We start from the raw sequence: 13,512 nt of genomic DNA on the forward strand, positions 1-13,512 counted from the left end.
ACGATTGTCAGCACCACTGTTCCTGTTAACAATTACAAAACAAAGAATACACTGGACATAGTGTCTCTCGTGCAAGTTTGTTTATAATGTGGGAATAAATGTGTGATTGGGAGGTGTTAAACACTATGTTTAAGACTGGTGGGCGTCTGGAATGCTGATAATTACCAGAGGCGAAGCCCATTCATAAATACCTTTTCGGTCAAAAAATCAAAACTTTTCGGTCGAAAAGTCAAAACAAGTCAAAAATGACTAGCTATATAATAGAGTGTCCAGCTCGCGAGTAAGACGTAAACAACTCCTTTTATAGAGATTGGCGCACGCGTCGCGCGTACTGCGCGATGATTTACAGATGTAGCTGTGGTGAATACGTTGTGAATTTAGGACTATGAAATACTGACTTATTGCGAATGCCCACGTGAGATTGTGAACGTTCAACCAATAAAACGATAAAAGGCACTGGATTTCATGAGTCCAAATTTCATGTGACACCGGAAAAGTGTTTAAGACAGCCAGCCATGTCTTTTTCATCCGTTTAAGACCGGCTACGTGACGGGCTCTCGACCAATGGGAATTGGCAAACTGTCGTAGGTATTTATGAATAATTGCTAACAAGTGATTATGTGCAAAAAAAATCGATCCTTTGTGATTGTTTGTTGAATGCACCGAAGATAAAAAGCCCCCACGGGAAGAATGGCTTGAGGCAGTTGGATGAAGACACTATCTTGGCTGAAGAATTGACAAGTGCACCTATAATCTTCAAACGAACGACGACGACCGAAGATTAAAAGACTGATATCTGTTGCGATATCCTCATCCTTAACACTGCGCCTTTAGTAAAACATATCACTTTAGAAAGGTATCACAAAGCAAGCATAAACAGCTAATAACTTGATGTATCTGTTATTTGCAATTATACGTTACAACCGCCGGTGACGGTGTCCGCCACAAGCCCTCAAGGGTCAGCGATAAATTGGGATATCTTTGGCTATATTCAATCATGAGATATCCCAACATGTTTGTCACGCTATAATACAACGTCCAATCACAAGTTTAAATGTCATCTATAAATAAAGCTATGTAAAAAAAAAACCCGAAGAGATCAAGGTTTTCTAACGATCGTGCATCTTCCGGCTAAACCCGAAGGGCTCGTGATCAGGTTATTGCAACCGGGATCTTATGCAATCATGACATTCTCAGATGGATACGAACTTTGAAATATTTTTGAACGATTCATTTATACACATGTACAATGTAATAAGATATAAAAAAAAATGTCGAGGGGATTGATCTTTGGCTGTGTATATGTACTGACATAACCCTCAAAATCATCAAAAAATGCTCCTACATCGTTTGAAATCCCCTTCACATATTCTGTAAAAAGGCACACAAGAAACAAAGTCCAGTACTTATAATCAATGGCACTTCCATGATAAAAAAAAAACTAGGCATCAAGAATATACACATTAAATAATTTCATAATCAATCTACTTCACGATATACTTCAACAATCATTGGTCAAATTGTTCAGTCGTAGCTATAATACAAATACATATTCACAGACAACCAAACGCGCATCAGGCCAACATGCTTCAAACGACGCTAAATATTTCAGTTTTTTCCAGTCGACTTTAAGGCCGCATATCCAAGATGGTCGGAGTACAAGGGTATATAAGGTGGATGACATCTACGTGAAGCAGAGGTTGTAAGACACGTAGACGCAAGTATAGACCAATCCGTGTTGCCCATTTTTTTGGATGACTGGGCTGGCTTTCAAACACTACTGGGACGCTACACATTCCCCTTTAGTGATGTGTTTAGAGCTATACAGATCGCACATGTGATGGGCGCTGAGACAAGGAAGCATCCCAGTAATGACTATCAGAACGTCAACATAATTCCAAAATGGAATTGATGTATTCAACAAAACCTGGCATGTCTTGCAGTAATAAGTAAGTTTAAGAGGGTACAGGACGCCCTCTGTCGACCCCCGTAACATGGATCTCCATAGAACGTGTTGCCAGGCAACAACAGCTGATGCGTTGCTATGGACATACATCACGTGAGGCGATACACCTCTTTCATGAGCGGGCTGGGCTGGACGGGCAACTGACCGTCGAACATGCTAATGATGGCGTTGAGTTTGCTGATCTGCTCCGGCATGACGTCACGGAGTAAGGTCAGTAGGTTGAGGGCGCGCGCCAGGAAGTTCTTCTTGTGGGCGTGGTTACGGGCTAGCTCGATGGCGAGGGCGTTGACGAGCTTGATTTGGAATTTCTCGACGGCCTCCGTGTCTGTTAACTCTTCCCGATCTGATGGTTGGGATAGTTTGGATGTTGGAAATTGAGTTGGGATAAAAATGAGACAAGGATTCGTTGAGTAATCCAGGATTGTTCCATCTCAAATGCTATTGAACATTAAGCTTAAGTTGCAAAGTTTACCTGATAAAACATTAGCCACGGTTACCTTGTCTATCAAGTCTCAATTCAAGCAAATAACTGTCAGATAGTGATATTAACAAACCACAATTCAATGATATTGTGGACACCTATTCTGAGACCTCACAAAAAAACTTTCTAATAATGGAACATCAGATTTGATTCATGTCTAACGTAAAAAGAACAAAGATTCTTTATGCTTTGACTTTCAAAATAGAAGCACGTGGGTCGTTTAAATGTTAATGTAGGATTTAACAGTATCATTTTATTGCTGCAATGGCTCTATAAAAGTTCTCGAGAAGTTCTCGGTGATATTTTGGTTCTTAAAAACACACTTTAAATGACAACAAAATGTTGACTAATATACCAGTACTCTTTCACATAACGAAATATAGAATAGTTACTTAAGTAAGTTTGTCTTTGAAAATTCAAATAATTGACGAAAATAACAAGACTCCAAAGGTCACAGGAAAAAGTCCTGACTACATCCCCGACACAATATTTATACCAATCATTGTTAAGCCCTACCTGGAGCCATAAGAATGAGCAATGTGAACAGCGCCTTCTCCCGTCCACTCAGTTTCAGCGCATTTAACCTCGTGATGTACTTGATCTTTGGCTGTTGGATCTCCATGCGCATACAGATCTGTTCCATTCGTTGCTCTTGCACGTAGGTGTTGTTTTCAGGAAAATGGATGATCCCCAGGTGGTACCTAATGGGCAGGGAATTCATTATCAGTAATAATACTTTTGTTTTCAGAACTTAACTTAAACTACTTTGGTAAAACTGACAGGGTTCATTTTTCTTTAAGGTTGAACGATTAAAAACTGATTGCCATCGGGACTTAAAACTGCGACCTGGACCAACGTATGCTCATTTAACTCAGCAACTCAGCAATGACAGGTGGTATGTTTTTTGTAGTGTAGGTTGTTAAGTCTCGCCATAGACCAAGGACTATCCAACGTTATACCGATATATGAACTGTAAGTCAGATACAAGTTTTTCGGTTTTTAATTGATAAACCATCATAAAAGACCACCTCATTTAAAAACATGAGAACCATAACACAGACTAGTCCGCTTGACACTGGACTTCCCGAAGCGTGAACAAATCAAAATAATTACATGTACATGTAGTCTGAAAAACGCAGGATAATTTTAGAAAGACCAAAGCTGAGCAATCAAAGTCATATCCATTACAACAGATAGTAAGAACAGGCAAACACTGTGCATGGATGTATCCTGCTTAGAAAATATATCCTTTGAGCCTTCTTTGGCTACATGATGTGATGTAGGCTATATCACAATCATAGCTTTCGACAACTGATTGACCAACGATGGGCGGTTATCATTAGAAAAAAAGAAAAAATTTCACAAACTTTTGTATCAATACAATTTGGCTATCGAAGCAATAAACCTATCACAACCACTTTCCAAAACTTACATAAAAACCCTCCTCTTAAGAACAGGCGAGTTAAACTGTCGTTATTGGTACGGTGCTTGATGGCAGCTCATACCAAATCGTGCACGAGGCTTCTGAACAAAGAAGACTTACCTCTCTGCATTACAAGTGATTGCGACTTCAAAGCACGACTCCTTAAAGAGGATGAGCTGATCATTGGCAGACAGCGCCCTGAACTCCGGCACCTTCTTGAGGAAACTAGCCATCTTGTGGATGCCGATTTCCGAGGCGCAGGACAGGTGTCTACTGACGTGGAACGGGTTGGTGAGCTCGCGGGGCTTGCCGGCGAGTAGCTCCGGGGATGTACTCATGGGATGGATGGTGAAGACGATACCGGTGGGGAAAGTTACTTCCATCTCCTGCAGAAAGTACAACAAGAGGTGTACCAAGGAAAAGTTGCAAAATGCAAAAAATCATATTGTTGTTATTCCGTAGGCTTACCGTTTTTCTTTTGCAAGGTTTGGTTGAAAGATATATATTCCATTATCATGTTAGTATCAAAATCCGGACCCCAGTGCCCACTTCGAGACGATTACTTAACAAAACAAAAAGGTAAGCGATGTCCTTCAATGCTGATTCGAAATTCATCTCTAAGTTCTTAGTTTATAGCTTAATAGCAACTTACATAGAAACCACACCAGTTCATTTAATATTTGCTTATTATAGTGTATCATGTTCTGTTTACACATATTTTTGAGATAATTATGATTTGAATTTCTTGACTGTACTGGCGTTTCACGTTCAAATACAAGTCCGACAAAAGAATCACAAATACAATGTATTAACCAGAAACCATAATAAGTCTTGGGAAGCTGGATTTGTTAATAAGAGATCACAGCAAATTAATTCATGAAGTGGTGATATTTTAATGAAAACTGAACATCATTCAAGAAACTACACAATGTGTCTCCGGTGCCTACCTGATTGACATACATTCGGAAGCCTTCGATCTCCCGTTCCGATTTCTCGCCCTCAAAGTGGTCGGCGTAGTTCTCGTAAATCCTGCCCACAAACAGCCGATGCTGGCGCTCTTCCTCCGTCTCGTTCAGCGCCACACTGTCCCGGATGTGCTCCATCTCGTGCATGAGTTTTTCCTTTTCCGCGCGTGGCACGCGGCCCATGCGAACGGCTTATGAATAAAACAAGGTCATTTAAGGAACGACCTTCTACGTCATTATTTTAATTCACGGAAAAAGAATTGTTTCCGTGACACTTTTTTTTACTGTTTTCCTTCATTAGGCCTACTTCAAGAAACTTGAGTGACGTATGTTTGTTTAAGATAACGGAACGTTTACCGTAACTTATGAATTTATACTTGACTACATCACAAATTACTCCAAGTAATAAAAAGACGTTGTATCTTGCGGTACGAGACTTTCCCATAATTATAAACCTACACTCGATCGCACATGCACACCCACACATACATGTATTGGGTTTATAGCATTTAAACTGCATTGAATTGAACTGGGACGACTGCGTTAGACAGCAGACACCATTAAAAATACTCGAAACTCACCCCCTGTGGACATGCCCAGTCCAAGGCATTTTTGGAAGCGGCAATATTGGCACTTATTGCGTGATTTGATGGTGATGTCACATGGTTTGGTTTCCCAGAATGGACAGGGTTTATATTCCAGATTCATCCGCTGGGTCCGTCGGAAAAATCCCTACGAATCAACCAAACCACTCAATTTAACCATTTATTTAATTGAAGATTTGTTTACATACATTTTCATAAACATGCGTTCTTACCCAAATAACTAATATTGTTTTAAGATGGTTGTGCGCAAACGCCAGATTCTTTTTGCGAAGTTCCATGTTCTATTGTTTCACTTGTTATGAGCACGAAATACTCTTTACGTGCCCGGAATAAATTTCACGTCATTATAATGATCGCATAACTATAGGCCCACTTCCAACTTTTGTCTATTGTGTTTTGGTATCCTGTCTGATCAGGCCTGATCGCACTCAGTATTTACAACGATATTGTTACTGACTTTGGTCGCCCTTTGACCTGCGTTGCGTGATCAGATTGCCCTTTGGCTTACAAAACTGAAGCTATATATGTCACACGCAAAGCAAAAAAAGATCGGGTTATTTATCATCGCACTTCAAGGTTATAACCGCCTGAATGGGGGATGACGTCACATTTCTACAATTCGTGTCTAGTTCCCAGAAGGCGTGACTACATAACCACTTATGTTTGAATGATTGCATGCCTTTAACAAGCCTCGATGCAGTCTACATTAATAGACCTTTCTTTTGTTTGTAAACATCGGCGCCATTTTATATGGGCTGCCGCAAGCGCATAAATTGAAGCCGTGGTTGGCAACATATTTTTCACACAAAAAAATCACCATAACGCCCTCAATACATAGTAAAATGGCATATTCAGAAATTATGTTGTAGCTTTGTTGACAATGTTGAATTTCCAACAATCAAATAAATATTTCGGTTATCTGTAATAACTCTTCTTCAACTTTTTTGCAGGGTTGGACCTTCCATAGTTTTGCAACCCGTGGTTTGCAAAATATGCAGTTTGCCAACCAAGCGTAGAAAAGTCTATATTACAGTCAGATTCTACAACGAAAACAGATTTTGATGCACTATTTTTTTTAATGACGATAATTTACCTTACATCCTTCGCAGGAGTAGACACCATAGTGCATGCCAGAGGCCTTGTCGCCGCATATTTGGCAACGAATTATTTCTGGAAAAAATATATTACAAGGGAATATCAACATCAACAATACCTAAGGTAAAATCTTTAAATAATTATTCAGACACGTTCGTAATGATTGTGTCCTTCTGGGAAATTGGGTAAAAAGGCGAGAGAATATCAGAATTCCCTGTCGGTTTTAAGTTCCATAATTTCTCGAAATTACATTTTAAAGACCATTTTCCCTTTCGGCGTGCGTAATTGTTGTTAAGCAAATCAGAATAATTCTGGTCTTTATTCCAAGAATTCTCCGTCAAAGTTCCAGTTTTAATGTCACGTGGCGTATGCATCTATTCCAATCCGGTAACTGCTGAAATTTTTCGACGTTTACGTGTATTTATTTACCGCACATAAATTTGGCGGAAGGGGATATCCTTGTTATGTAGAGCACGACCCAGATATTAATCTATTTCTGCAGGTACTTCGTACGTAGGCGTTAGTCCGAAGCATGTAATATGGCTTTTAAATTTTGGTCCCTTACAACAGCAAACAAATACTGCAATTTAAACATGTGCGATCCCCCTGGCATGCTGGCAGTATTTATAGTCAGTTAGTAAGCACACTTTTCAGCGTACCTAACTAAAATCAACAATGACCTCATTTCACCCCTAGATGACCTTTGACCTCAAATGTCTCAAGTCATGTTGAGAGTGAAGTCTGACTTTTCATATGACAGCACTTCTCAGTTTACCTTACCAAAAACAACATGACCTCACTTGACCCCTAGATGACTTTTGCCCTCAAATGTCTCAAGTCATCTTAAGTCCCCTCTACCCAAAGATTATTGTCACCAAGTTTGGTTGAGAGTGAAGTATGACTTTTCATATGACAGCACTAAACTGTTAACCTAAACAAACAAAAAGGAACAGACGGACACACATACACACGGACACACAGAAGGAATATACACTACCGCAAGATCTCCCTTTATTGGCTTAAAAGCCAGGGGGACAAAAAAGATTAGATACTTTTATTGTTATCGTTTCTCATCCTCCTGATTTGATTATCTTTTTTGGCATAGTTGCAAATCACAAACATGTTAGGTTACGAGATACAAGGTCAAAGTTAAAGCCTTTGTAACAATGTGTTAATTAATAAAGTTTGTCAATGAGACTGATAACTCGTGATTTACTTGCGATTAACTTATGATCGCTTCGTGGTCATTTGTGACCGCTTCTGCTTATCTTGTGAATGCCTTAAGACTGCCTAATGACTGACTTGAAATTCACTTGTGATTGACTTGTTGTTGGCGTATGATTGTCTTGTGATGACTTGTGATTAACTTGTTGACGTACAATTGTCTTGTGACTGAATTAATTACAATTGACTATATGTGATTGATTTGTGAAGACTAGCAATGATTTTTTACCGCTGACAATAAAAATAATTTTAATCGACTCGTGATTGTATTGTGACTGACTTGTGATCAGACGTGTGATTGTCTTATGTTTATTGTTGATTGGTGGGGAATTTGGATGCTTGCAATGCTTGTATAATGGTTTTGGTTGTGTTTTGCACATTCTATTATTTTTCTTAACTCACTCACCACTGTAATTGAAGTTTTTACTGGTATCATCCGACGAGTCATCCGACAGCGACCCTAACGTCTCGGATCCTGACGGGTACGGACTGCTGTCCACCGACTCGATCTTGGCCCGTTTCTTAAGCGGTCCCTCCGCCTGCAGATAGGTCTTGAATCGGGAAGTTATGACTGCCTCTGCCTCCTCTCGTCGACAGTCGTCAATAGTTACCGACATTATCGTTGATGATTAGATTGCAGGTGGTTACTGGTAGAGAAAATAAACGGCTATAAGTGGGTTGGCCGGTGTCGTGTGAAACTTGGGCTCTTTGAAATACGCACTCCTGTGTTCTACAGGGTGTAAAAAAAAAGAAACCCAAAGGGCGCCCCCTGAATTTTTAAAGGGAGTTCTGCGTGTAGCGCTTCCCAGATCTAGGATGTGAAAACCAATTAATAACTTTCTTTTAGTGAAAGAATCATTCGAATCATTCATGTACTTTTCTAGTTATGGAGTTTTGAACACAAACACAGTTTATAAATTTTGCCCACGGATCACGTTCAACGTAAGAGATATTTCAGTAAAATGAAACCATGTCAAATCATGAAAACGATATCAGAATAATCCCATAAGTCTCCGGGTAGCCAAGTAGAAGGCAGGGCAAGACTATAAACTCTTGGCATCATAAAGCAGAAATATCACGTTTATAGAAGCAATTTAACACATTTTATTCCATTTATAGATAATAAAGATTTTTTAAACGTAATTCTGATTTGTAGCAACAAGCAAACGTGTGTCAGATTGTCAGTAGCCCAACTGGCTTCGTTGAAGCGCCCCCACTTGGTCAAAGTATGACCAATTTATTCGCTATTTACACAGGGTCGCAATGTTGGATCCGGAAAGCGAGGCTGCACTTGCAAAACAAAGTTTATTGTTGATCATGCTATACATGACGTAATTGGCATAGAAAACGATTAAGACATTTATAGCTAGCTTAATACCAGTATTGGCTACCACAACAACTTAACCGTCTATAGTCGAATAGTCCTTTATTTAAACAGCATCGCCTCAATGGGTAGGACAACTTGGACAAGGCTGTACTTGCAAACAAGACTCGGTGCACACAGTTGCTCCGTATAAATATAGAGACTTATATACCTTATCTAAATATTGACTATCAACTACCTGTATCACTAACGAAGAGTCCCATTATTTGGACCAAAATCTTTAACACAAAAGTATCACTATAAAATTGAGGGAAAAAGTTAAAGTTTTCTCTTTTTTAAATTAAACTACAGAGGGAAAATGACTACGTGCATTTATGTTATAATTTATACCAAAACAAAAGACCCCAAAAAAAGACATTGACAAAGTTGAGGAACCGCCAACAAAGGGCCGGATAGCTCTGTTGGTAGAGCACCGGAACGGTGATCCAGAAGTCGCAGATTCAAACCCCGTTCCATCCAGTCAACTTTAAAATTAAAATTGAAGTCCTTGTTTCTTCCGTAATCAGATAAGATATATAATAATCCTAGCGATAACTGGTTCCTGAAGAGATAGGACAAATACATAATATTCTAAAATATCCAAATTAGAAATATGGTGATTTTGTTAGGTCACACCATAGCAAATTCTTGTAAAAAAAAAACATGCCCATCGAATGCAAAACTCAAGAAACCCCAATATTTCCTATACATAGTTTACCTACACGTGGCGAAAAGGGGGTGGGCCTGAATCAACATTTCACGACACCAGAATATAAATATCCATGACCCCACCGTAGAACCAACACACTAGACGTGTAACAATACAGACATGCACATACCTTCATTTGTAATTCAATAAAAAGCGTCCAGTCACCCTGTGGAACGTAATCTGTAGATACTATAGTGGAAATATACTATGTAACGTTGACACAACATAGGCCTAATGTTCGTTCCTCCATAGAAATATTATCAATTCAGTACTTCACACATTTTATAAAAGATCCTGCCTCACAACACGCATAAGTCACATGATCATGATCTCGTATCTGCGTGTTGACTGTACACACGCACGATGGGTTACAAAGACAAATCACTCGTCGATGAACTTTGCACTAGATAGTTCCACAGCAACAACGTAGATTCCAAAGTACAAGTTTACGCCGGTAGTGGAAAATCACCAAACACAGGAATTACTCCTGCCTTTTTAGTGCAGCATACGGCCTGAACAGGCAAGTACAGTACATGTACATGTACATGTACACACAACCCCATCCAATGCAATGCGTGCAGTGATTTCAAAGCCTTATACATGTTTACTTTCCGGCTCGACCCCGAAGACGACCTACGGACCTACACGTATTGACCCAGGTTGCACAATTTACGTAAACTAAAACGATAAACACGATGTGAATAACTTGAACTTGAGGCGTACATTTAAGACTGCATGGGGGTCTTTTTGGAAGTTGTTCGGCACGCGGGACACCTGGGTGAGGCTTGGTCACAAGGTTAAGATCAAGGATGGGTTACCTCGACGCGACCCGCAAAATAACATCAATTACTTCATACCACACAAAATCTGCGTGAACGGCTGGCAATTATCTACTCGCATAGAACTTCTGTCTTTCTTCAAGCAAACTTTTGTTAAATCCTGAAAATGTATGGACCCATAAGGAAAACAATAACAGACATCCAGCATGGCTCAAAATGTCCATGTACCTTTCGAAAAACGGCAAAAATTTGCATAATTGAAATTGGCACATCTAAACTGAGCCGACTGTGAAATACACAATTATATTAAAAAATCACAAAAATCACCACCATTGTTATTAAGATTACCTAAAATACAAATAATTACTTTTTACCATAGACAATTTTAAATTATGCCCCTTAATAAGTAAACGTCAACAACCTTCTCATTCCTCCGGGCATACATATAGATATCCACAATATAGACTGTTTCACGGCTACCGTGATAATGTTAACGTGATAATCTAACGTGATAATCTCAGGGGGCATTACAATAGAAAGACGTCCCGTCATGCTCAGGCTACAAAGGCATGCTGAGATGCATTTCTATTGTAATGGCCCCTGAAATTACCAATTGACCACAAAGATGGCGGTGTCTGTGAAACGGTCTATGGAGGCATTCCTCCATGCATCCATGGAGGATTAAGATCAAGTTAACAAGGGATTCGTCAGCACTACAATGAGGACCAGGGCTAATTCTTTCCATAAATGCTGGATGAAGAGTAGGTCTGAACCCAGACTGGGACCTTGGCAATCAGGCCAACTTTGCTCACTCTTTAGCCAGCAAAATTCTCCAAATGTTTCATTGGGCAAAGAAAAGGTCCTCAGTATTTCACCAACCAAGTTTGAAGACTCAAATTTTCTACATTTTTAAAGGGAAAATACAACATTTGCAAACATCAAAAAATAAAACTACCAAATCATTTTGAAATACCTTGCTGGACTGTTAGTGAATGACAGTGTAAAGCATCCTGTAAAATCATGGCACCTGGTATACTGTCATTTTCAAGAAAAGTGGTATTTTTGTATCAATTTCCAACGCTGATCGGCCGATCAGCGTTGGAAAAAACTGGCTTTTTTTTTAAATACTGGCCCCAGTTGACCATCGCACTTGTTTGCAATCGATTACACACCTATGAACGGGTACAAGCCCGCTAGACTGGTTCCCTGACCTTACAATTCCCCAATATATGTAAACTGCTCTGTTTCTTCTTAAATGGAGTCAGGGAACCAGACTACAGGAAAATGATTGTTTTTCTTGGTTTTTATAGCATTTTCGAACCCAAAACCTCAAAAAAGTCAGTGTAACTATATTTGCTATATATTTCCAACCCCCAATTCCATCCATTTCTGAAAATTACAGCAAAAGCAAATGATGTATATTCCCTTTAAAGGAGACTTTTATTCAATATTTTGCACATGAGAGGGGAGTCAAGTGATTTCAAAATGAAGCTAAAGACTAGACTGCTACATGTCCAACTCTGGTCCAACTATTTGAAAAGACTGACCTCTTCATTCAGTGTCATTAGTCTAATGGCTGAATATGGAGAAATGTGTATAAATAGAGACTTGTACCAGACATTCCAGATGTTTCTTTTGGCACAGTTGATTGATGCAGTACTGAAGGGTTGTTGGACTGGTTGTTTCAGGTGCCAGTCTATTTTTTTGTATTGCATGTTGGGACTTTCATACACATAAGAGTTAAATTTTCTGACAAGAGTGACAGCTGAACATTAATGAAAAGCATTTAGCAGTAATCAGGCGATATTTCTAATAATATGCAGGCCTTGGTGGACGTGCTAAGTGTTACTTCCATCTGATTTTCAAGTCTGGAGTGGGCCTACCAGTACAAGCAGTACTATACGACAAAGTATGTCTATATGACCAAGGATGCTAGTAAAAAAAAACAAGCTTGATCGGATCTCAAAAGCTGCGGGCCAGCGAATGTGTGTTCACCTTATTTTGACCTTTGACCCCATAACTATAGGTCAGATGAAGAGGTCACCACAGACATTATTTTGACCTTGACCTCATGATGACCTTGGACCCCACTTTGGTCATATGAAATGTTGGGGCTTGGCTACTGATACTTTTGTAAAAAAAAGTTTGGTTGAAACATGGTTGAAATCTGTCAAATATGTAGGAGCAATAGACAATGTATGAACATTTGTTACTAACTAGGCCTAGTATTATTAGGTAATGGTATTACCTACGGACTAACGGAGAGACATGAGTACTTCTAGACCTGCTATTGTGCACAAACCCTTTGGGAGTGGTCTGAAAAATTCTAAGTGTTTTCTGCAGTAAATGCGTCAAAATTGTCCCTGTTAATTTGACTTTTTTAGGACATGTTATCGCTTTCAGGCTGATGGTTGATAGGTCTCTGCAGGGCCAGGGGAAAATTAGTGATGGCCATATGGAATTCTATCCTGAATTCCTCAAGAGTCACTGGACAAGTTTTGCCATTGTCATCAAAAGACACGAAGTCCTGCCTCATCCAACATTATCCAATATGCAATGTTATTCGAGCCGTTCCTCAGCATACAGCTGCACGGCAACTGGTAGGCCATGGAGGTAGGAAGTGCGTGACGTGTACATGTATCGATAAATGCGCAGGTCTAGTTACGGCCTAGGCCCTCAGTTAGCCTATAGGTCCTAGGACCACCACAGATCCGTTGGATCTCGCGATCTCCGAGTCGAGTGAACAGTGTTAGACTTGAGACATAACTGTATCACTGGAATGTCAAAAAGCGATAATTACCTGAAAGCACTTGTCATCTTTTCCGTGCTAACTAGTCCCCGGCATCTGCACTACACATTCATCATCATCGAGCCAGTCAAGATCGGACCATGAACTAAGTAA

General features: G+C 39.7%; 1 protein-coding gene across 2 annotated transcripts; it reads right to left on the reverse strand.

Annotated features, from left to right (window-relative positions):
• Positions 1 to 1,799: 1,799 nt before the first annotated feature.
• LOC119722866 (peroxisome proliferator-activated receptor delta-like) lies at positions 1,800 to 13,502 on the reverse strand. Of its 2 annotated transcripts, none has more exons than XM_038193258.1 (8): positions 13,411 to 13,502; positions 8,166 to 8,406; positions 6,534 to 6,610; positions 5,417 to 5,567; positions 4,818 to 5,026; positions 3,991 to 4,256; positions 2,964 to 3,148; positions 1,800 to 2,309 (listed from the first exon to the last, which is right to left on the reverse strand). In XM_038193258.1, exons 2-8 carry the CDS (start codon positions 8,374 to 8,376, stop codon positions 2,056 to 2,058), a joined length of 1,353 nt encoding a protein of 450 aa, XP_038049186.1. In that variant the 5' UTR covers positions 8,377 to 8,406; positions 13,411 to 13,502; the 3' UTR covers positions 1,800 to 2,055. The 2 variants fall into 2 exon arrangements, with proteins under 2 accessions (XP_038049186.1, XP_038049187.1); XM_038193259.1 differs by lacking the exon at positions 13,411 to 13,502 and adding an exon at positions 9,962 to 10,347.
• Positions 13,503 to 13,512: the final 10 nt, after the last annotated feature.

The sequence above is a fragment of the Patiria miniata genome, unplaced genomic scaffold, assembly GCF_015706575.1.
Source record: "Patiria miniata isolate m_02_andy unplaced genomic scaffold, ASM1570657v1 HiC_scaffold_16, whole genome shotgun sequence".
NCBI classification, from domain to species: Eukaryota; Metazoa; Echinodermata; class Asteroidea; order Valvatida; family Asterinidae; genus Patiria; species Patiria miniata.

Bases quoted from the DNA above. Each gene is read 5' to 3' on its own strand.
- LOC119722866 (XM_038193258.1), bottom strand. From the start codon at position 8,376: ATGTCGGTAACTATTGACGACTGTCGACGAGAGGAGGCAGAGGCAGTC. The intron at 5,568-6,533 runs GTAAATTATCGT...GTTGATTCGTAG, and splicing joins ACTCCTGCGAAGGATGTAAG to GGATTTTTCCGACGGACCCA. The intron at 3,149-3,990 runs GTAAGTCTTCTT...CCTGCCCATTAG, and splicing joins ATCACTTGTAATGCAGAGAG to GTACCACCTGGGGATCATCC.